The 22,804-nt window shown below is 48.9% G+C and overlaps 1 protein-coding gene across 4 annotated transcripts in view; it reads right to left on the reverse strand.

The window, feature by feature from the left end:
- Nucleotides 1-93: 93 nt before the first annotated feature.
- CEP164 (centrosomal protein 164) overlaps nt 94-22,804 on the reverse strand; it is a 586,844-nt gene continuing 564,133 nt past the window's right edge. For all 4 annotated transcript variants that reach the window (XM_069614472.1, XM_069614471.1, XM_069614470.1 and 1 more), the window contains one exon: nt 94-3,506. In XM_069614472.1, coding sequence (XP_069470573.1) covers nt 3,410-3,506 — 97 coding nt within the window. In that variant the 3' untranslated portion in view covers nt 94-3,409. The remainder of the gene's footprint in view (nt 3,507-22,804) is intronic.

The raw sequence follows: 22,804 nt of genomic DNA on the forward strand, positions 1-22,804 counted from the left end.
GTTCTCCCCATCTCACCATGCCAACCCCAACCTTGATTCACATGAACACATCAAACATGCCCAGACCCATAAAGAGACACAAGCATTTCTTGATAAAAATAGAAGACTATACAGGATTTATTGCATACAAAACAACTCCTACGCCATGGAATAACACAGTTACAAAAAACAAACGGCAAGGTCAAATATTGTGTAAACAAAATATAGCTTTTCTTTTTACAAAGTTGTGATGGCTGATGTGATGCAGTGCACTGCTTGGACCATGTTTTCCACTGGAGAGATTGTAAGCAGCGGTATCTCAAGCACCTCAAAGTGTGGGAGGCAGAGTCTTTTGCTTTGGACTAGGGTTTTGATGCGGGAGGTAGATCCTGGTCCTCTGGCCTGCAGTCTTTAGAGATGCTGGAGTGCGACAGGGGAAGGATGCGACACTGCGAGCCAGAGGAAGTTCAGCACAGTCGGACGACTTGAGTGCCCAAAAGCATGTTACGTGGGACGCGGGCAAGAGTATCCTGTGAGGTGCAAAATCAACGCATGTGACAGTGGACAAGGGAGTAGAAAGTCTGCTTCCAAAAGATCTTGTGCTATAGACAACATCAACATTTGTAACTGATAAAACTCACCAAATTGCAAAAATACTCAGAGGAATTCAATTGAGCAGATGTGCCTTTAGAAGCTTCTTCAAAAGGGAGGTTATGCTGTTTTTTATTTAAAAAAGTGTACGCAGATCTCAGAGGGGGGCATACTTCTGATACCTGTCCAGAAATGTCCAACGACAGGAAGCACCCCTCGCCTAACCAGGCTTTTTGCTTTCCTTAAGAGCGGACAGGTTGCTGAATGTACCGTATAGAGGTCAGATGCACCCCAAGTCAAAATGTACAGCTAACCTCAGAAGCAAAGGTCTATGCTGATGCGTCATTAAACACTGTACTCTCCTTATTTTACAATTACTCAGATATTAACTGGCCCTGAACAGAATATTTGAAGACTGCTTGTATCCGCCTTGTGTCATCAATGGGAACAATAGACATTTCATGGGGTCACCTCCTGCAGAAAAACATCCTGGCTTCCCTCATTGAAATATTGTCTTAAGAACACGTAATGTGAAGATTATTTACTGTGCTTTAGGCGATCCTAAAGTGTTATTTCATTTATTTACTGAACTAAGGAAACACTGCTGTCTCGCAAGTGTTGGAAACTATCACTGCCAATGATGGGGAGACACGGGGGCGGGGTGTAACTCCATGATTTCTAACAGCGGTTTGTAACAAAGGAGAGGAGCGTAGTTGCGGAAATTTCCTGTTATTAAAACCTGATGAATTGTGACAAATATAGCGGAATGCATAGATAGAAATAATATTATAATGATAAATATAGGGGTGCCGCTGAATAAATGAGAGCCTCATTGTTCCACAGATCACATGGCCAAAAATAGCCCCACCGTATGCAGCCTTCAGTGTGTTGCCTCATAATCGTGTATTTAATATATATATATATATATATATATATATATATATATATATATACACACACACACACACACACACACACAAACAGAAAGGTTAATTTAAAAAAAAAAAAACAAACGGGAGAAACTGCATATATACAAGATTACCAGAGCCTCTCTGAGATGGCAACATGTGTGCGGTCTTACCGGGCAAGTGCCTTCCACTATGCTTATTTGTGTGCCCCAAGCCAATGTTTGGGTTGTTTGTTGCAAAGGAGGCCCAGCACAGTCGAAGCAGGCTTGGGATCCCCGAATTGCTGTGCAGAAGATAGGCTGTGGAGGTTAAGCAATTCTATTGCAACCAGGGTCAACAGTGATAAACTTATGTTTGGTGTCTCCTGAAATGTCAGAAAATGGAAACACAACGGAAGACTTCCCAGAAAGATTCCCAGCGGATAAGGTCCGTTGGCTCAAGCGGTCCCATCCATAATGGGGTCTTTTGAAAGGTTGTGGAGCAACAGCTGACAGCAGTCCAGAGAAAAGAAAATACCTCCCACAAGCCTCTGCAACAACGTGTGTGCTTATAGTCCTGTCGAAATAACAAATATGCGACATGTAAGCTGAAAGCGAGATCACTTAGCAGGAACTAAACCCTGACGGACCCTGTTCAATGTTCTAGGGAACTGTATGGCTCCTCTTGGCTCGAACATATTATTGGCTTGACAATCAATGCATTATCTGGCCCTGCAGAGCAGATGCCGTATACAGTCGAAGGCTTTCCATAATATTTTGAAGTGGGAGTATTTTAATCTGTACTGTTAAAAGTCAAATGATTTTTTTAAAATGCAATTTATTCCCAACAGGAATATTGTTTGGGGAGAATAAATATATTTTTAATGTAAAAAGAAATTACAAAAAAAAAATGTGTATGTAGTCAAAACTTTCTGTCTAGCTCCTCACTTATGTTAAAAAAAAAAAGGATATTTTTTTTTGTTTTCCCTACAGGCCCCCTTCAGATAAGGCAGGTATAATATAAAAGCTCCCGCCCCCACCCCTCCACCCAGACCCCCTGGCACGCCTTGTGGCATGTTGCAGCTAGACCCACTGTTCTGGGCATGGAAGCCTTGCACCTTGTGCTAGAATAGCTCCCCACGGACATACACAGATGCATTGGGGAAAAGGCAGGGTCAGGCTCCTCGTCTCCGAGGTAGGTCTGCCCCAGTGAAGTGTGCACCATCGCATGCCTTTCGACTGCAGTGTCAGGGAAGCGCTGTGGCTTATGAAAATCTGCTCAGTGGACTCCATGTGACGTTGCACAGCATTGGCACATTGTGCAAACTACTGTGTTGAGGAGATTGTCTGAACGCAAAAATACAAAATTCTGGTTAGTCTCATTGTAAAAACATTCACATTAAAATCAGGTGCCTATGATGCATTCTGGTCATTATGGCTAAAATGTGTGTTTAATGTGCAAGTCATCCATTTCTGTTTTTCCTACCCAGGACTGACCAAAGCGTCCGCACTGTATGAGGTCATGTGTATCAGAATGTTAAGAAAGGAGGCGTGCTCCCCTTCCTGCACCCCAGACGCAGAGGTCGACCTACAGGAAGCGGCCATATGCTTAATATAGGACATGGGAAGAGTTTGGAAGAGGTTCTTCAGCTGTTCAGGAAGGATGGCAGTGCGACCCAACACCTCAAGTCATCTTCAATGGAGTCAACATTAGGTTCTCGGATATTTAGAAGACACATTTTTAGACTCTTGAAAACTATAATGCTAGTTGCCCGTGCCACTGGCAAACCCCCATAAAAACAACCAGAAAGAGCTTTTCTGGAAATATACAAGACGCACTTTTATATGAGGGGACCGGGAACCATGAGAGCAGGTATACAGTGTCCAAGGCGTTCGAGGCCCATTGCAAGTAGCCTGGGACTCTTTGTGGTCCATTCCTTTCCAGAGCAGCCCTCAGTAGTGGTAGACCTTTATTTGGTTATTCTCGTCCAGGCCCAACTGCAGCACCCCAGGGCTGGCCGGTGTTTTCCCCGTCCTAGTGAAGAGAGGTCTAGTGCTTAGTGAAGGAAAACGAAAAAGGTGTGATGGTTAAAAGAACAGAGTCTAAGGAATTTCAGGTTACATACAAGGAGCAGTGGCACAGGGAAAGCATGGCGCCACCTACAATCGTACAGACTGCCAAATATGCCAGGGAAAATAGATTTTTTTTATTTATTACGGACAAAAAGGTAATCTTGTTTGGGCGACAGTGGATCTCATCTCACAGGGATCTTGGGGAGAGCAGCACAAAAGCACCCCATATACCGTTACAGCGCTCCAGACCCAATTATGAAGTGAGGGTAATTTACTACATCATTTTTAAAGTTTGATATAAAATGATCTTTTAGGGAATACAAAATGGAATCCTAGTTCAATGGCAGTATTTTATAAGCACATACAAATCTGTTTTAGCTGCAAAACAAATGTTTGCCTAATAAAAGTTTATTTTCACTAAGTTATTAATTCACATGAAGATACATTTTGCCTTTTCAGATCAGGCAGAAGCATTAGTTTCTTCCTGTGCAACTGTGTGTACTGGTCCAAATATATCCATGGATCTGTGTGGGTGAAAGCTGGGGAGAGGGAAGGGTGGGGGCAAGCTCCAATGTGTAGATTTCCTATTTTTTGTTAGGAGTATTTTTTACTCCCCATTTTTCTTTTTTGGGAATAATGCCTATTTTTAGGCAGTAAAGGTGGCTGATACACCCCTTACGTTACCTGTAGGGCTGCACAAGGAACAAGTTACTTACCTGTAACTGGTGTTCTCCAGCATGGGTCTGGCATGGATTCACATGCTCATGAATATTCCCCGTCGTTAGGCTGGGAATCCTCAGTAAAGAAAAAAAATCATTATCAGTTTCGTTTCTGATCTGTCTTTCTTAGTAGTAACCAATCACTGATCTCTGGGTCAGCCCCCAGCCAATGACTGCCCTTTCCCTAAGCCCCGCCTCTGGCAGCCATCCTCAGATTTGGTAGCACGCCAAGTGGCAGTATAACCAGGTGAAGAGCCGCAGAGGGGTAGGTGGGAGGGTTCGCATGTGAATCCATGCCAGACCCATGCTGGAGAACAACAGTTACAGGTAAGTAACTTGTTCCTTCTCCAGCATGGGGTCTGGCATGGATTCAGATGCTCATGAACAAAAGAATACATAGCAGCATACACATGCACAACCACGGGAGGTGGCAACAGGCTCAACATTAAGCAATACAACAACTCAACATTAAGCATCTCTTACCTCCTCACCAGGCTCATCTTAAGCGAACAGGTTGCGCAGCACTGCTTGGCCGACCCTGAACTCCTCCCTGGTGTCCCGATCGACGCAGTAGAATCTTGTGAAGGTGTGCGTCGCCCTCCACGTAGCAGCCCTGCAGATGTCCAGCAGGGGCACACCAGACAGGAACGCCGTGGTAGCAGCGATCGCTCTGGTCGAATGGGCTCTCGGACAGCGGGGCAGCGGTCGGTGTGCCAACCGGTGACAATGCATGATGCAGCCGGAGAGCCATCTGGAAATGGAAGTCTTCGAGAGAGCCTTCCCTTGATTCACAGACCCAAAGTTCAGAAATAGTTGTGACGTCTTCCGAAAACTCTTCGTGCGGTCCACGTAGAACTTCAGCGCTCTAGCTATCTCCAGCGAGTGCAAAGTTCTCTCGGCCGGCGTCGAAGGCGACAGGAAGAAAACTGGTAACACCAAGGGCTCGTTGAGGTGGAAGTCCGACGGCACCTTGGCCATGAAGGAGGGGTGCGTCCTCAGCACCACCCTAGTTTCATGAAAAGTCAAGTATGGAGGCTTGCAAGATGGGGCCTGAATCTCTCCCACTCGTCGTGCAGAGGTGATGGCCACGAGGAACGCTGTCTTCCATGACAGGAACTTCAAAGGCGCTGAATGCATAGGCTTGAATGGGGCACCCATGAGCCTGGTCAGCACCACATTAAGCTCCCATGCCGGGGCAGGAGCCTTCACCGGCGGGAATGATCGGAATAGTCCCTTCATAAATTCCTTCACCAGGCGATGAGATCACAAGGACGCCCGTCCCGTAGTCCTGGTGTATCGGGAGATGGCAGCCAGATGTATTGTTATGGAGGCGTGAGCCAGTCCAGCTTTGGCCAGCGACAGTAGGTACGGCAGCACTTGAGGGGCCGTAATCCGCAGAGGGTTAATCTTCTGTGCACGGCACCAGACAGAGAACCTCTTACATTTATGACCGTAACACTTGAGATTTGAGGACACCCTGGCCTTTGCAAGAACCTCTCTGCAATCAGTCGGGATATCGTACCCTCCAAACTCTAGTGCTGCAGGACCCAGGCCTGCAAGTTGAGCGACTGTGGGTCGTGATGGAGAATGGCGCCTCCTTCTCTGGAGAGAAGATCCGCATCCGCCGGCAGCCTGACTGGTGGGGACGTTGACAAGTCCAGAAGGTCCGGGAACCAGATCTGCCTCGGCCACGCCGGTGCAAAGAGGATCATCCTGCACCTGGACTTCTTGAGCTGGTTGATGAGGCGGAGCAGCAACGGCAATGGAGGGAACGTGTATAGAAACAGGCCGTCCCAAGGGAACGAGAAAGCATCGCCCATGCTCCTCGGCTGTGGGAACCTGCTGGCGAACCTCTGGCACTTGGAGTTAGTCGCCGTCGCGAACAGGTCGATCTGGGGTTTGCCCCATCGTTGGAAGAGTCGATCCACTTGATCCTGGCGCAGTTCCCACTCGTGGCACGAGCGCAGCTCACTGCTGAGTGAGTCGGCGATGGTGTTTTTTATTCCTGCCAGGTGGAAGGGAACCAGAAACATCCCCTGGGCGACGGCCCAGTGCCACAGATCCTGGGCCTCCTTGGATAGGCCTGGGGATCTGGTGCCTCCTTGCTTCCGTATATAGAACATCATGGTGGTGTCGTCGGTGAAGATCCTCACCACATTGCCCTTGAGGGACGGAAGGAACGACTTGAGAGCCCAGAACACTGCTCGGAGCTCCAGAATGTTGATGTGGAGAGACCTCTCCTCCGGGAACCAATGGCCTCTTGCGTGGAGGTCTCTGTGTGGGCCCCCCAACCCTACAGAGAGGCGTCTGTCGTCACTGTCTCCTGAAACGCCGGGATTTGAAATTCCGTGCCTGTCGTGAGGTGAGCACGGATGCCCCACCATAAGATCGCCCGACGGAACTCTTCGTCGAGAGGGATCCTGTCCTCGAAGCAGCCCGTTGCCTGAAACCAGCGGGCGTCGAGGAACTCCTGTAGCGGACGCATCCGAAGTCTGCAAAGGGGTACAAGATAGACGCATGGGGACATCATCCCGAGGAGGGACTTGATGGACCTCACCCTGGCCACGTCCGTGGCTAGCAGGCGCCGCAACTTGCCCAGGATGGTCTTGGTCCTCGCCTCTGACGGGGAGGCCAATTGCCCCACTGTATCGAGCTTTGCTCCCAGAAACAGTGCTATCTGCGATGGAACTAGGTGGGATTTGGGGTAGTTGATGGCAAACCCCAGCTCTGAGCAACCGGACGGTCCTTGCCGTGTGTTCGACGGCGAGTTCCCTTGTCCTTGCCCGGATTAGCGAGTCGTCCAGGTAGGGGTAAACGTGGATCCCCTGCAGGCGCAGCCACACCGCCACTGGTGCCAGGCGCTTGGTGAAAACCCTGGGTGCCGACTTTAATACAAACGGTAGGGCTCTGAATTGGTAGTGACGTCCCTGAACCACGAACCTGAGGAACTTCCTGTGCCTTTTTAGAATAGGGATGTGGAAGTAAGCATCCACCAGGTCCAAAGACGACAGGAAGTCGCCTTCCTCCAGCTGTCCCAGCACGTGCGGGAGGTTGACCATCCTGAATTTCTGCACCTTGATGTACTTGTTTAAGCGACGCAGGTCCAGGATGGGGCGCCAACCGCCTTTCTTCTTCCTGATGAGGAAGTACTTCGAGTACACTCTGGAGCCCCGGAGCCTTCTGGGGACGAGCTCGATGGCACCTTTCTTGAGCATCGCCCTTACCTCCAACAGCAGTTGAGGGACGTGATTTTCCTTCCTGGCCACGGGAGGAATGCGAGGGCACTTCTTTTGGAATTCCAGTGAGTGCCCGTTGGCCAGGGTGTCCAACACCCAACGGTCGGTGGAGATGGACTCCCACGCGCTGACGAACTTCGTCAGCCGGCCTCCCACCGGGGTGCTTCGGTGGGGGCCCGACAACACGGCTGGGTCAGTCTTGCTTGGAGGCGGCCTTGCCGCCGACGGCGGGATCCCCTTTGCTTGCCGCGACCTCTGTAGGCCTCCTGGGAAGAGGAGCGGGCCGCCTGGCGGTAAGTGGAGGAGCCACCGCTGGAACCTTTGGAGGCACCCTGTCTGCCTCTGGAGCTCTGAAAGGGCCGTCGCTGTTGAAGTACCCCTAAGGCCCAGGCCGTCTCCGAGCCGGTCTTGATGGCCTGTAGAGACTCGTCCACCGCCTTATCAAACAGGTTGTTGCCGTCGAACGGCATGTCCAACACTCTGGTCTGGACGTCCTGGCGAAAGTCTGTCGCCTTGAGCCATCCTCGTCGTCGGAGGCAAACTCCGTTGCCCAGTTGGCGAAATCCGGTATCGGCAATGTCCTTTGCCACCGTTATGTCGTGATCCGATGCCACCTCGCCTTCCTGCAGAATTTCTAGGGCCTCCGCCCTCTTTTCGTCAGGTAGGAAGTCTAGCAGGGGAGCTATCTTGAACCAGAGCTCCCTGTCGTAGCGGGCCACGATCGCTAAGGCATTGTCCGCCTTAATCGTCGCCGCCGCCGACGAGATGACTCGTCCCATGGAGTCCAACTTCTTGCTGTCCGGCGGGGAAGTGGAAGTTGAAGCCGCCGCACCAGCTGCCTTCTTCTTAGCCGCTGCCGAGGCGTGGGCTGGGCCCTGAGGCACAAGGGGCGGCATCGGGGACTCAGTACTTCTTCTCGTACCTGTCTCTCTTGGCAGGTGCCATAGAAGGGTTCTTAAGGACAGCAAGCCCCTCGTTCCAGATGTCATCGAGCAAAGGCACCGCAAGGGCCGTCTTCCTCTTGGCCTCTCGTCGTTGGTACAGAAACCCTTCCGTTTTTTGTTCTTCAGGGCAGAGCTGGAAGAGCTCGGATGCCCTGGTTATCATGGCATGGAAAGAGCCAATTTCGTCGGCTGGGGAAGCCCGCGGGGGGGGGGGGGTGATGACGGGATGTCCGCTGTGTCATCGCCGCCGTCATCGTCCGTCCCCCTCGCTGTGTCCGTTGCCATATCCTCTATACGGTCCGGCGCGGATGAGGGGACCATAGGTCTCGCAGGCACGAAGGCCGGAGCGGGGTGGACTCTCCTCCGCTTGTTCGGAGGGCTTCCCGACGGGCCCGGTTCTGGATCCTCCGTCGGGGTCCGTGGTAATCTCGTCCTTATCTCGGTACATAAGGATTGGATTGCCAACAAAATGGCCGCCAAGCTATCCTGGGGCTCGGGTAATGGCTGCGACGGACGGGATGGCCGTTCCACTGGGCCCTCTACGTCGCCATCTTCGATCACGTCAGCGGGGACCGTCCCCTGGGATCGACCCTCTCGTTGAGGCCTATGAACCTCTCGTTGAGGCCCTTCTCGGCTTCCACCGGCTCCTCCTCAGAGGCTGATTCAGAGTCTGTAATGGCCACCGCCCCCCCCCCCTCTTTTTCCGCCAGGGGCTTCACGGGGGTCTTAACGATGGGCTGGAAAGAGGACTCCCTCCACGGTGGCAGGGATACTCTGGGCCCAGAGGCCGTTTCCACTGGCGTAGTCTCAGCTGGCTTCGCCAGGGTCGCAGCGACTACTTCGACAGAGGCCTTTGCCGGATGGATCAAAGCCCTCACCACCTCAGGTGCGTCCTGGGCCTTTGCCTGGGGGGGAGGGTCAGCGCCTCGCTCCCCCTTCGAGATCGACTGGGTCCGCTCCAGCGGCTTACCCGGGTTCTCGGACTTCCTCTTCCCCGAACCAGAGTGCTGGCTCGTGGTCGAACGTGCTGGGGAAGTAGCGCCCTGTCTGGCAGCCGTAGAGCCCGACCTTTCGGCGCTCCTGGTGCCCGTGGACTCGCGGTGCTTGGCCTTCTGTTGGGCCCCCGTCGCCGGGGCGCCCTCACAGGACTTAGAAGCCCGCTCAGACTTTTTCTTCGCCTTCTCAACTGCTGTGCCCTTCTCCAGCCAGGCGGCAAGGCGGGAACGACAATCTTGTTTGGTCCGTTCTGAAAGGTTCTTGCAGAATGCACAGTCCTTCTCCACGTGCGTCTTGTCCTCATGAAGACTGACAACGCGAGTGCTCGTCCTCCTTGAAAACATTCTGCAATCCGCATCCAGGGCAGCACCTGAACAGCTTGGATCCGGGCGTCAAGCTTCCATTGTCCTTGGCCATGTTCGTTGAGGTAGGCTGCAGATCTTCTGGAATCCTCCAAGAAGTGTAAACTCGACAAAAACTTCACCCTTGAGGGGGGTAGAAGAATTCCGAAACGGGACCCCGTTATCGGAAGTAGAAACGGTGGAGCTTGAGGCTCGATTAAACCGAAAAAATGAGAAAATCTCCTGAAAAAATGCAACAATGCAGCAAAAACTCGAGAGCTAAAGCACGAGGACTCCCAATACTTGAGCGTGCGGTAAAAATCTGAGGATGGCTGCCAGAGGCAGGGCCTAGGGAGAGGGCAGTCATTGGCTGGGGGCAGTATGACCCAGAGATCAGTGATTGGTTACTACTAAGAAAGACAGATCAGAAACAAAACTGATACTGATTTTTTCTTTACCGAGGATTCCAGCCTGACGACGGGGAATATTCATGAGCATGTGAATACATGCCAGACCCCATGCTGGAGAAATATGGGATACATTACTCACCGTAATGATATTTCTGATGCTTGTATCTGCTTAGATTCACATGCTCTGCATAGTCCGACATCTAGTGGTAGTCGCAGAGTATTACAAGATTTGTTTTCAAAACTCGAAAACAGACGTCGACAGGGTGTGTTAGTAATACTATCCTTAGTGTGACGTGAACAGTACCCATGGTCCTTCACACGTTGATGCCCCTCAGATTGATTGTTCCTGACATGAGGTTGCATGAAGTGTAGCGCGAGTACAGATGTGATAAAGCAGAAACAGTGATAGACCAGAAAACAACTATGCACCTTCGATTGCAGAAGGGGAGGAAGGGTGGGCACATGTGAATCTAAGCATATACAAGCATCAGAAATACGATTACGGTGAGCAATATATCCCTTCTGAGGCCTGCGGATCTTCTTAGATCACATGCTCTGCATAAATTAGCGAGCAGCATCTGGAGAAGGAGGTGGGATGTGAGAAGGTACAGCAGCAAACAGATGTTTTAGAGTGAGTGTCAATGCAATAATGCTGTGTGATGGTATGAATGGAACTCAATGTAGCTGCTTTGCAAATGGTGTCTAGAGGGACGTTTGCAATAAAGACTAAGGTAGCTGCGGTACCTCTGGTAGAGAGAGCCCTGGGAGTGAAAGGTAAAACTCTTGTGGATAGGGAATAGCAGAGCTGTATGCACTTGACTATCCATTTGGAGATTATTTTTTTTTTATATATGATGGCCGTCTCTCCCAGGTGCTATGGAAACCGAGTTGGTCTGTTTTCCTTAGAGGTTTAGTTTTGTACACAAAGTACAAGATCGCCCTCCGTACATCAAGTGTATGGAGGCTTCTTTCACCTGAGTTAGATGGATTTTGAAAGAAGGTAGGTAGTTCTACAGATTAACATGCAACTTTGAAATGAATTTAGGTGAGAACCTAGGGTGTGTGTTTTGATGACAACTTTGTCCTTGTGGATTATGAAGAAAGGGTCTTGTACGGACTCGTCTTATAGAGGTGACCGTTACTAGGAATGCAGTCTTAAAAGTCAAATGTTTTAGGCTGGCCTTATGCATAGGGGCTCAAAGGGCGGACCCATGAGTTTGGAGTGCACAACATTAAGATCACAACCCAGTGTAGGGTTAGAGATGGGAGGGTATAGCCTCTTTACCCCTTCCATGAATGCTTTAATGTCAGGAACTTTTAACCAGGACACTGTTCTGTGAAGTGGTGTAAACTGATAGAGCCGCCAGGTGCACTTTGGAGTTGAATACTAGGCTGGAGTCTAATGGGTAAAGCATGTAATGGAGAATGTTAGCTGGGGAACATTCTGTTGGGTTTAGTGTTTGCGACGTGCACCATATCACAAATCTCTTCCACTTATTGAAATAGCAGTGTCATGTGTTGGGTTTCCGTGCCTCTTTTAGGATATTCATACACCATTGTGGAATATTTAAATGGCTGAACTCCAGGGCTTCAGAAGTCGGGCTGCCAAGTTCATAGATTGAGGACGAGGATGGAGAGATGCTCCCTTGTGTTGTATTAGCATGTTTTAAAGGCATGGGAGCTTGATTGGATTGCACATCGCCAGTTTGAGCAGATGTAGAAACTAAGGTTGTCTCGCCCATATAGGAGCAACGAGGATTAGAGTAGCTTGTTTCTGGTGCATTTTGTGCACTATTCAGCTCAGGAGTGGGGTTGGGGGTAAAGTGTAAGCAAATTTCCCTGACCAGTTCATCCACAGGGCGTTCCCCTTGGACCCTGGTTGGAGAAACCTGGATGAAAAGTCTGGGCATTGTGCATTTAGGCTTGTGGCGAACAAGTCTAAGGGAGGATGCCCCCATTTGGAGAAGATTCCATCGAGTTTTTCCAGTGGAGTTGCCACCAGAGGGTATCTGCTCAGGGTGTCTGCCTGCCAGAGCACACATGTTGAGAGGTTAGAAAATATGCCCAAGTGCCCACTTCCATATTTTCTGTGATAGCGTGGACAGACTTGGAGAGTGTGCGCCTCACTGCGTGTTTATATAGAACATGGAAATGGTCTGTGAGGACTTGGACTGTTTGACCTGTACAATGTTGCTGAAAGGCTTGCAGAGCCTCGAGAACTGCCAGAAGTTTAAGAAATTGATGAGATTTGGGGCTGTGGTGTATGTCTACTGGCCAAGGGCTGAGTGATGGAGGAAGTGGGCTCCCCAAAAACAGTGAGTGAGGCGCCTGTAGTTAGGATTGCTTGTGTTGGTGGAACGCAAAGGGGTTTTCCTTTTAGTAGGTTGTCCTTGGACCACCAGCGAAAAGCCTGTGCCAGGGTTAGCGAAACAACCACAAGATCGTTACACTGACCGCTTGCTTGAGATCATTGCTCCGCTAATCCCTATTGCATTGGGCGCATGCGCAGGTGTGCGTGTGGAACCAAGTGAAAGCATGAGGCCATCATCCTGAGCAAGCGCATTGCTTTGTAAGCAGTTATCTGGTGACCAGCCTTGTAATGAGATACTTGCAACAACATGTTTTGTACTATCCCATTTGACAGGAAAGCCAGCTCCTTTATGTTTTTAAAACGGCTCCCAGAAATGGTTTATTTGGCTGGGAACTAGACTTAATTTTTTCTCATTGATGGAGAAACCCAAAAGGAAAAGGTGGTTATCATTCTTTGGGTGCTAGGTCTGCAAATTTGAGGAGAATCCCCAGTGATTAGCCAGTTGTCAGATAAGGATACACAGGGATCGACTCTCTGCAGAGATGTGCTGCTACCACTGCGAGCACCTTTGTTGAATACTCTTGGGGCTGAGGCGATGCCGAAGGGGAGCACATTGAACTGGTAGTGAACTCCTGCTACCTTGAATCACAGGTAATTGTGTGCTGGGAGCATTGAAATATGAAAGTATGCATCTTTCATATCCAATGTTGCCATGTCATGCCCCCTGTTTTAAGAGGGGGATTACCGCTTGAAGCGTGGTCATGTGAAACTTTTGAGGTGTGACATATTTGTTCGCAATGGCACAGATCTAATACTGGGCGCATGGACATGTCTTTGGTAGATGGAAGTACACTGAATAAATACCCTTGTTTACCCGATTTGCTGGGACGATCTCTATGGCGTCTTTTTCTAGTTGGGTATTTACTTCCTCCAATAGTATGTGCCAATCTTTCTGGCATATTTCTGTGTCTTGGCGGGCGGTTTTTGCAAAAGTTCGATACAATACCCATCTGCTACGGTGGACAACACCCACCTGTCTGACCTTATCCCCTCCCGCGTGGGTGAAGTTTGAGATGCAACCTCCTACGGGAGTGGCATGTGAGGGGACCTGTAGCGGTGCATCATTTCTTGGGAGGGGTGGAGCATCTTCCAGGTGAGGTTCTGCCTCTTCCTCTGGATCTTTTATGTCCCCTCTGAAAATTAAAAGCGGAAGATTGTCCTTGCCAGGGGCCCCATGTTGAAGACTGTCCCCCCGATTGTATTTGGAAGACCGTTGATTGCCCTGTCCCCGAAACCTGTTGGAGTTTGAGGAACCCCATTAGACGTAGAGTTTGTTGGTTAGTTGGCTGAGTGACTCAAGAGTATCATACTCTTCCTTGGTGCTCTTGAGGGCATCTTCGACGGCCTTGCCGAGAAGGACGTTAGGTCCCACCGGCATTTTAAGGAGGGTGGCCTGTGTCTCCAGTTTACCAAACTGTCTAAACCAGGAACGGCACTTGATCAGTGTGCCCGCTGCAATGATGCGGGCCGCATTGTCTGCTGCATCAAGGTTGTTTTTAAGGATGCAATTAGCTACTGAGACGGTGCTTAGTAGTTGTGATTTTACGGGTTCTGAAACCGCTTCAACCTAGTGCTCCAACTCATCCCACTTATGACAGACATAACTAGCTAGGAGGGTAGAATTATTTATAATTCTAGCCCGATATGCCGCTGAGGATGTGACCTTCCTTCCGAAAGTGTAGATTGTCTTACTTTCTTTGTCTGGCGGGGATTCAGCCGACGCCAGAGGAGTGAAGCCCTCTTCCTAGTAGTGGTGGTGAGAAGTGAGTCAGGTTTGAGCTGACCCCTAATATACAGGGGGTCTGTGGGCACTGGCCTGAATAATTTTTCAATTCTAGGGTTAACCGACCTTGTGAGGTTAGGCGTAAATAAGGAGGGCTGTATACATCTTTGTATGGACTGTAACAGTGGAATAAACCAAGAGGCAGATTTTTTTTGTCGCCAAGAATGTTCTCCACAAAGTCTTTGTCTCCATGTGCTTCTTGGGTGTCAATACTGAAATATTGGGCAGCCTGCCGCAGCAGGTTTGTTGTATTGAAGCTTATTATCTAGAGGTGAATCTGCTACAGGCTGATCTTGATGGCCAGGCGACTGGATGACAGATGTCATTGTAGTACTGGTCCTGGCTGTATTGATCTCCTGTATTGATGTGCTACTGTCAGTCCTTTAGAGTTTTGCACTTAAAGACAATTTTTTTGCCCTTTGCTGAATTGAATTCTGGTATTTGTAGACTCGCAGTCAAGATCGGTGGGGGAGATAATGCCACAATTGTAAACTTTTTGCCTAACATAGTTCCATAAGGATTTATATATTCGAGTGACACTATGGTATATGTACTTTTCAAGTTCGATGATAAAGCAGAGCATTGTTGAAAGGCAGACATGAGGGTGAGGAGGAGAAATGATAATAGAGGGCAAGTAAATCAGGGTTATTTGCCCATAATGTGGCAAGAGTTTGCATCCTGGACACTGGCCCTCTTATTTTACCCTGATTGTGGCTGCTTTTCAGACCACCAGTAAAGGACACATGTGGGTGGACAGTGTAACTTTTTTTCCAGAGGGTGTTCACAACCCCTTGTTTTTTTTTGAGGTTGGCAAGCTTGCTCAGTTATCCAGGATTTTACTCTGGTTGTCCTGTTCCCAGTGCAGACACCTGACCACAAGCACTTGTTTCGTATTGAATTTTGTTTTCCATGGAATATTTCACTACAGATTGCTGTTTTTTTTTTTAAATGTCCAATGCTATTTTGTCTTGCACACTTTCTTCTAAGGATAAGGTCAATTGAACTACATTTGTATATTTCACTTTAAAATATACGGTCACATACTGTGTGTATATTCATGAGTGCCAGATTTTGATTTTCGCTATGGGGGCAAAAGTACCTGGGCATATGTTATTTGTGCAGATGGTAATTTTGTTATCCTTTTCCGTGCTGCTTAAATGCAGTCAGTTTTGTGATGTATCACAAGTCACTAGGAGACCAGCCATAAAACAAGGGGCTTGGGGCACACTGATTATTCAAAGTGTGTGAGCCTTAGTAAATAATGTAATCTCAATGCACATGGAATAGAAACATTACGAGTTCTCAAAGCCTGCAATCTTTTAAACATAACAATACGACTGTCAAGATAGGACAAAACCAGTTTGTGATTAAAGAACGTCTTTGAGCGATGGGTTGCAAGTGTTTTAAAAAATAGTATGGGCATGCCCACTCGCCATTGCCGAAGGCTGTGCTTTCTGGCCATGACTGAAGACCATGCTAGTGGTTTGGAAGCCTTCTGAAAATCTACTTTAGTTGCAGGGATGTTAAGGTGAGAACTTAATGCAACAAAACTCCTGAAATTCAGCAACGCCACCCCCGGCTGTCCTAGAGCTCTGGCTGGGCTTCGTTACAGCTTTTCCATCTGGGGATAGATGGGGACTCCGCTGGGTTGCCCCATGACCGCTGCTAGCCTAGGGGCGACAGTCGACCCATGTGCGAGGCAGAAGCCCAAGGCCTGGAGCAGCACCTCAGGTCGTCCTAGAGCTCATTCTGGGCTGTGTTACAGCTCTTGCATCCAGGGAGGCATAGGGACCCTGCTGGGGCTCCATCGGACTGCCGCTGGCCTTGGGTATGGTTGACCCAAATGGGAGACAGGTACCCAAGGTTGTGGGCAGCATCCCCGGCTGTCCTCAAGCTCTGGCTGTGCCGTGTTACAGCTTTTCCCTACGGGGATGAATGCGGACTGCGCCGGGTCACCCCATGACCCCTGCTGGGCAGTCAACCCTTTTCCTTTCCCATCCAGGTAAACACACCCACGCAAGTGAGGTTTGGTTTTCATCAGGACATCTGTGTTAATGTGGGGAGGTGGGACATGTGGTGTTTTGCAAGCGTTTCGGTAATTTCCATGTGGGAAATGTGTGAAAATAGTGTATTGTCGGATTTATAAGTTTACAGTGCATTCTGGGTAAGAAAATCTGTCGAGAAACACGCACGTGATGCCTATTTGGATTCCCATGAGTGTCTTTTCAGAAATGCAAGGGGCTCCCTGTTTTCCTTGGTGGCTACGACACCCCAAGCCCAAATCTGTGGGTTGTCAAGAAGGGCAAAAACACTATACATTTTGTCAGGCGTTTGGTGTACCAGTGGTTTAGCCTTTTCCCTTTGTGCTCAATACACCCACACGAGGTACTGTTTTCATCTCGACACCTGTGGGAGCTTGGGAAGGTAGGACATGTGTTGTTGCATGTGTGTTTGTGGTTTCCTGGTCACAAATCTCTAAAACTTGTGGGGTTTTTCCCAAAATGTTGGACTTTGCTGTGCATTCTGGTTAATAAAATTGTAGTGCAACACACTCCTTTAGGTCAGCCTGTGTTCTTTCAAAACAGTATGCATGGCATTCTTCACCACATTGGTTTTTGTTATTTTCAAATGCCAAGTATGTCAGTTTAGGCCGTCAGCATAAAAATATTGTGTACCATGGCTTGGTTTTTGGCTTGTGGTATTGCTTGTTTTGTGAACCATTACGAAAAATGTGTGATTTTCGAACTAGAAGAGTTGGTGCATTGCTTTTCTGCAAAGTTATGGAAGCAATTACCTTACCAGGGCAAACATGTCCAGCACATTCTTTCTTTTTCTGTCACCTTTCCAATTTATTGCCGAACTATTGCAATTATGGGTACATAGTTGCTGCAGGAACTTGAAATTGTATCTACTTTTCAGAAATGTATGCCTTTCTGTGTTCCCATTGAGCTTTCCTGCCCTCCTCTTCCATTCCGTGCAAGCATGTCCATAAAAAAAAACAATTAAAGAAAAAAAGGGAAAAAAAAAATCGCCTACCTCCCACAAAACTGAAGGTACACTTACGAAAAATATTTTTCCTTCCGCTCAATCTGTTCTTGAAACTTCGAAAATGGCAAATTCGGAAATGCCAACCTTTTGTTCCTAGCTCTTACGAGAGAAAAACTACAGGGTTTCTTTGTACATCATTGTATTGGCATTTTCTGAAAAAAAACACGATTTGGTCACTTTTTTGCCACCCCCATACAGCAAACCACGAATCCATGGTGGCTTTATGCCCACCAACATGTGAGGGGAAAAAGGGTGCACATGTGGGGGGAAAAAGGGTGCACATTTGGCCAGGATATCCCTTTTAACAAAAATGTTACAAGGGATTGAATGCCGACACACCGAAATGTCCAAAAAAGGGCTCATCACTGGGAGGGAAAGCCCTCGGCAGTTAAGAGGTTAATGTTTCATTCTGCTTTGTGTAACTGAAAAGAAGTTAAAAACCGATGCATTCATATTATACACAGATTTCAGTTACATATTTTAATCGGTTTACTGATGTCTATGTTGGTGGGAGTCTATTTGTTGCCTACTTTTTCAGAAATTTGGTAGCAGCTTCAGCAGTCTGGTGGACCTTTTCTGTTCACAGTTTGTTACCAAAAGGGTGGTGAGGGGGAGGGGCTGGATTTGTGTGGTAGGTTGTCTCATCTGAGTTTCGACTAATCATGATGGCTTTTGTTTCCACGTTTTAAAAAGGTGTGCATGTCACTGGATGGCTGGATTAAGACTGAAAGTGTGATAAAATGCTGTGTTACCAGTCTGTTGTACTCTTGTCATTTTTTTTAAAGTTAAGATGTGATGTGACCTGCCGGGAAGGGGCCTCGCTCGTGCATGATAAGGGCATGTTTAGAGTATCCCTTTGTTTCTTTCGGATGATAATGGTTGCATTTTGTGATGTCGCAAGTTCTTGGTTGTATGGAGATGTCTTTTTTTTTTAGGATACATTTTGCTTCCATTCTACGGATATGTTGTTGTGAATGATTTTGTTTGTTGCGCGGTACATTACCCATTTCGTTGTGTCCCTCTGACCGCATGTTGCACAGTATTTTGGCTTGGTCCCTGTGACCGTGTTGCTGTATCACTGCGAAATTCATGATTTGTGATGGCCCATCTTATTTGGCTAATCTACCACCACGCGGAGATGGTGTGCTGTGGAGGATGGTTTTCTGTTGCACGGTGTACTCCTGACTTCTATGCTGTACTGCGATTCTATGCTGTACTGCGATATGTGTGGAATCCAATGTATTCATCACAGATTCCCTGGTGAGACCCTCCTCCCATGTGACCGGGGGAAGAAAGCTGCTACCTGAACCTGGGGGCAGAATTTTGAGGGAAGACCACATGGGAGGAGACAGCTACTGTGGATATCTCATGACTTCTTTGGATGAAACACAGAATTCCCCCCTTTCCCATGAAGAACACCCTCTGACACCCAAGACCTTAATGGCCCATTGTCAGTTAACAGTCTCCCCTTACACTACTCTGACCAGGCCCCCACCTTTGATCCAAACACCCACAACTCGCACAAAACCTCTCGTTTCTGATGTGCCTTTATGTGAAATCTCGGAGTAAAACCATCTCAGAGTTAAAAGGCCAAAGACATCCATAGACTCCAACTCCCATAACTACTCAGGTACTGAGACAAGGAGGAGGATAAGGGAGTTTATGCAAATTGACAAGAGTTCAGGCTAGCTGTTTTTGCAAGTCTACAGAGTACGGGATATTTGAAGATGGCAACCAGACTAGCAGATTGAGCAGTGCAGGAGAAGACGTTGAACCCCATGCTGAGGCTCATGAACGCGAGACATACAGACCGGTGTGGTGGAACAGAGAAGGCCGCTGGAACGAGAAGAGGAACTCTGCATGTGAGCAAGAAGTGCTGCAGAGACGCTGGGAGCTGTGTAGAAGTTCCTGTATTTTGGCCCGCTCGAAGAGCCAGTGTGCTCTGGTCCGGGCGGAGAAATGGAAAGCCGGCGTGTGACCACGGAGACGCGCAGGATGCTGTAAGAGCGCCTGCACACTCCAAAGTGTGAAGCGGGTGAAGGGACGACTCCAAAGAGGGGCATGTAGAGTCGGAGATGCTGGAAAGAACCGGTCTGCCCAAAGCAACTGGGTCCCTGGGAGGTCCGACAAGCACATCACCAAACGTTTGAATGATACGAAGTTGCTGATGACCCAAAGTTTGTTTAAATGCAGTCAAGGCAAAGTACAAATTCAAAACCCAATATGAAGAATGTTTGAATGCAGACAAGACAAAGCACAAAGGTAAACCCAAATCAAGCACAGATGCATGAGATGCCAGTGTTGGGGATACGTTTAAGCAAATACTTATAAGAATGTTTGAATGCATACATGGCAAAGTAGATAGCATAGACAGATATGCCAATCACCACACAGTATAGGCTTTTGTGGTATAGCCAAAGAACTGTGAAAACATAAGACAAGTCCTGGCAGGCGAGTACACCAGACAGTTGAAATTGTATAAAGATTCCTGGCAGGGGAGTATACCAGGTGATCAACAAGTTACATGAAATACTACAGAAAGACTGGTACAAGAGCTTACTGTTTAAACAAGAACTTTGTCTAGTGAAGAGACAGAGGAACTGTTAATCAAAGAGACATTTTTGCCACCCTATCTAAGAATCCAGGGGAAGGGTGCACTGTTGCGCACAGGCTAAAATGGCCAAGTAGTGGAGCAGCTCTAGCGACCTGGGGGGTTTACACAGGTCCCACTGTCGCCTGTAACCGGCTTGCGACCTTAGCACAGCAGATGTTGCTGCCTGAGAACATCTGCTACATATTGTGGTTGCTGCTCGGTGGGGTTGCTGTGAAGGCCGGGCAGCGCAAGCAGCAGATCCAACGCCTCACTGGATGATATAATGGCGGCAGACATGCAGGCCGCAATGAAGCAATAGCTGTCGGGGATAGCTGCTGGCCGTGACTCGTGCCTGCCATACTTTGGGAGGACAACGGCTGCATCAGCCGGGACACTGCAGAGAGCAGCTCGTGGTGAGGTGATCTTCCCGATGCTACAGGGCTGTAAAGTACTGCCAGCTGTGACGTGGAACACAGCCCTGAGACAGAGCTTCTCTGCCAAACAACAGTGCTGAAGCACACAGCGGCATTAAGAGCAATAGACCCGTGTCTGAGGTAGATTGTTGGCTTCACCGAAACAAGTTGCCCTGGCCCCTGACGGCTGTGCCATACACATCAAATGGAACGCTGAGACTGCAAGTACAGGGCCTGGTGCATTGCTCCTCGAGTGCATGGTGCGCTCTCCCATTTCTTTGACTTGAGGGGTGGCTTGATGGTGCGGGAGCCTTGCTGCCTCGCACTGTGGATTTTGCAGTGTGGGACAGTGGGAGTGAGTGCCCCTACGAACATACAATACTTTAGGTGCTGTGAGTGGTCCTGCAGCCACTGGGGGACTATGTGGTGGGGACTGGTGCTGGACTCAGAGGACCCTGCTTTGGAGTGATGCAGGGCGGATGGGTCGTGGTGCCATCAGAGGCTGGAGGTACAAATACTACGGCAGATCCACCCTGGGACTCCTGTCTCATAGGGAGAGTTGTGACTTCAGCAGGGTGACTCCTGGGGGCAGCGGTGCCGACTGAGCTGGTAGGTGGAGGCGGGTCGACTGTCCCCAGGGCCGCGCAGAGCCACTGTCATCTGGAGCTAAACTGGCCCTGTGTCAGCATATTTGGAACGCACCGTGAGAACCAGTCCCACTGCTTCACTAGTACCTCTGCCCCTGGTGGTGGTTGATTGGTGGTGGAGTCGGGGGTCATGAGATCCGCAAGTGAGACAAGAGCCATCCTGGTTGATCACGACTGCCCGTACTATTGGTCCTCCAGCTCCTCCTAGGGGAGTGATGGAGCTGACACTCGAGAGTAGGGAGAACCACATTCCTGTGTATTCTAAGAGTGGAGATGATGAAGGGGGTCAGCAGGAAGCAAAGCACCATGAATATGTTCACCAAGGCTGTCCCGAGGGGGGCTGAGACCGCTAGTGGTGCCCAGACTCCGGCTGAAACCACAGATGCTGGGGAGCCCACAGAGACAAAGCAAATGATGGCATGTATGCAGGAGGGGTTCTCAGCCATTCATACAAAGCTAGATGACATGAGTGGTACCATCAGCTCCATCAAGACTCGCTTGGAAAAAACAGACACACGGCTGACAGAGGCCGAGACTAAAGTGGAGAATGTGGAGGACATCTTCTGGATGAAAACGTATGTAGCTGCTCTGACCAAGCAGTTGTTGATGATTACTAAGAAAAATGATGTACTCAATCAAGGTAGCGCCGCAACAACATTTAGATTATTACAGTCCCGCTGAACAACCTGGAAGGACCCATGGAAATATTCGTGGAACACACCATTCGAATTCTGCTAGGCAATCCTTACATCGTCACCTCAGTTTGTGGTGGAGCGGGCTCATCGTTCCCTGGCACCTAAACCAAAACCTGGACACCGCCCACTCAATCACTGCCAGATTGCTAAATTACCGAGACACGATTCTACGGGCGGCGCAGGAGAAAAGGCATCTCTTTTTGGGCTCCAGTAGACTGCATATTTACACAGACTTCTCGGTGGCGGTGCAACAAGAGCAAAAACCATTCCTTAAAGTGAAAAAGAGGCTTCATGATCAGGGAATGAAATATGCTGTGCTCTACCCTGCTAAATTAATCATGGAGTGCAACCTTACTGCAGGAAGTCATGACATTCCTGGACGAATGTTCCACTGGTCCGGGATGCAGCAAGGGCTGATTCGATATGCATCTGTAATGTGCATGTATCCCATGTCCGCCCACTGTGCCCTGGGGATCATACTCTGTTTTGGTGATGTCACAATTGAGTGGCATGGATACCACTTCCAGCTAGAATATTTTGTTTACAGAGTCTGTCTTCCGTATAAACAGTTCAGGAGAGATTATTATCTAGAACCATGCTTTTTTCTTCAGTTAGTTCTGTTGGAGCCTGTGTTGCTTCCCGTGCACCTGCATCCCAATGCAGAGTTGCAGTGTTGTTGGGGTTGGGAATGTTGTTGGATACATCCTCCTGATTGGGTGGTGGATGAGGGTGGTGGGAGGAGGGCAGATGTTGGGGTGTAAAAGTGCAGTTGGTATAGGTAAGGCACTTCAATTGATCCACAGACTCTTGCTGCAGAGGGGCTCAGATTGGGAGGCTTCATAGTTGCTGCTCCATCGGGGGTCGTGCATTTCCGGTGTGCTGGGTATGGGTGAAGTCACATGTGTGAGTTGGAACATACAAGGGTTGGGGAATCCAGTTAAGATGCAGAGCTTCTACTCCATGTCGAGCGGCCTAAGGCCAAACTTTTATTTTTGCAAGAAACCCATGCCACGACTACTGGCTGTGAGGGGTTTGCTAAGAGCTGGGGGAAGAATCGGTTTTAGACTGAGTGCTCAAGA

The sequence above is a fragment of the Ambystoma mexicanum genome, chromosome 9, assembly GCF_040938575.1.
Source record: "Ambystoma mexicanum isolate Mex_15411 chromosome 9, UKY_AmexF1_1, whole genome shotgun sequence".
Classification (NCBI taxonomy): domain Eukaryota; kingdom Metazoa; phylum Chordata; class Amphibia; order Caudata; family Ambystomatidae; genus Ambystoma; species Ambystoma mexicanum.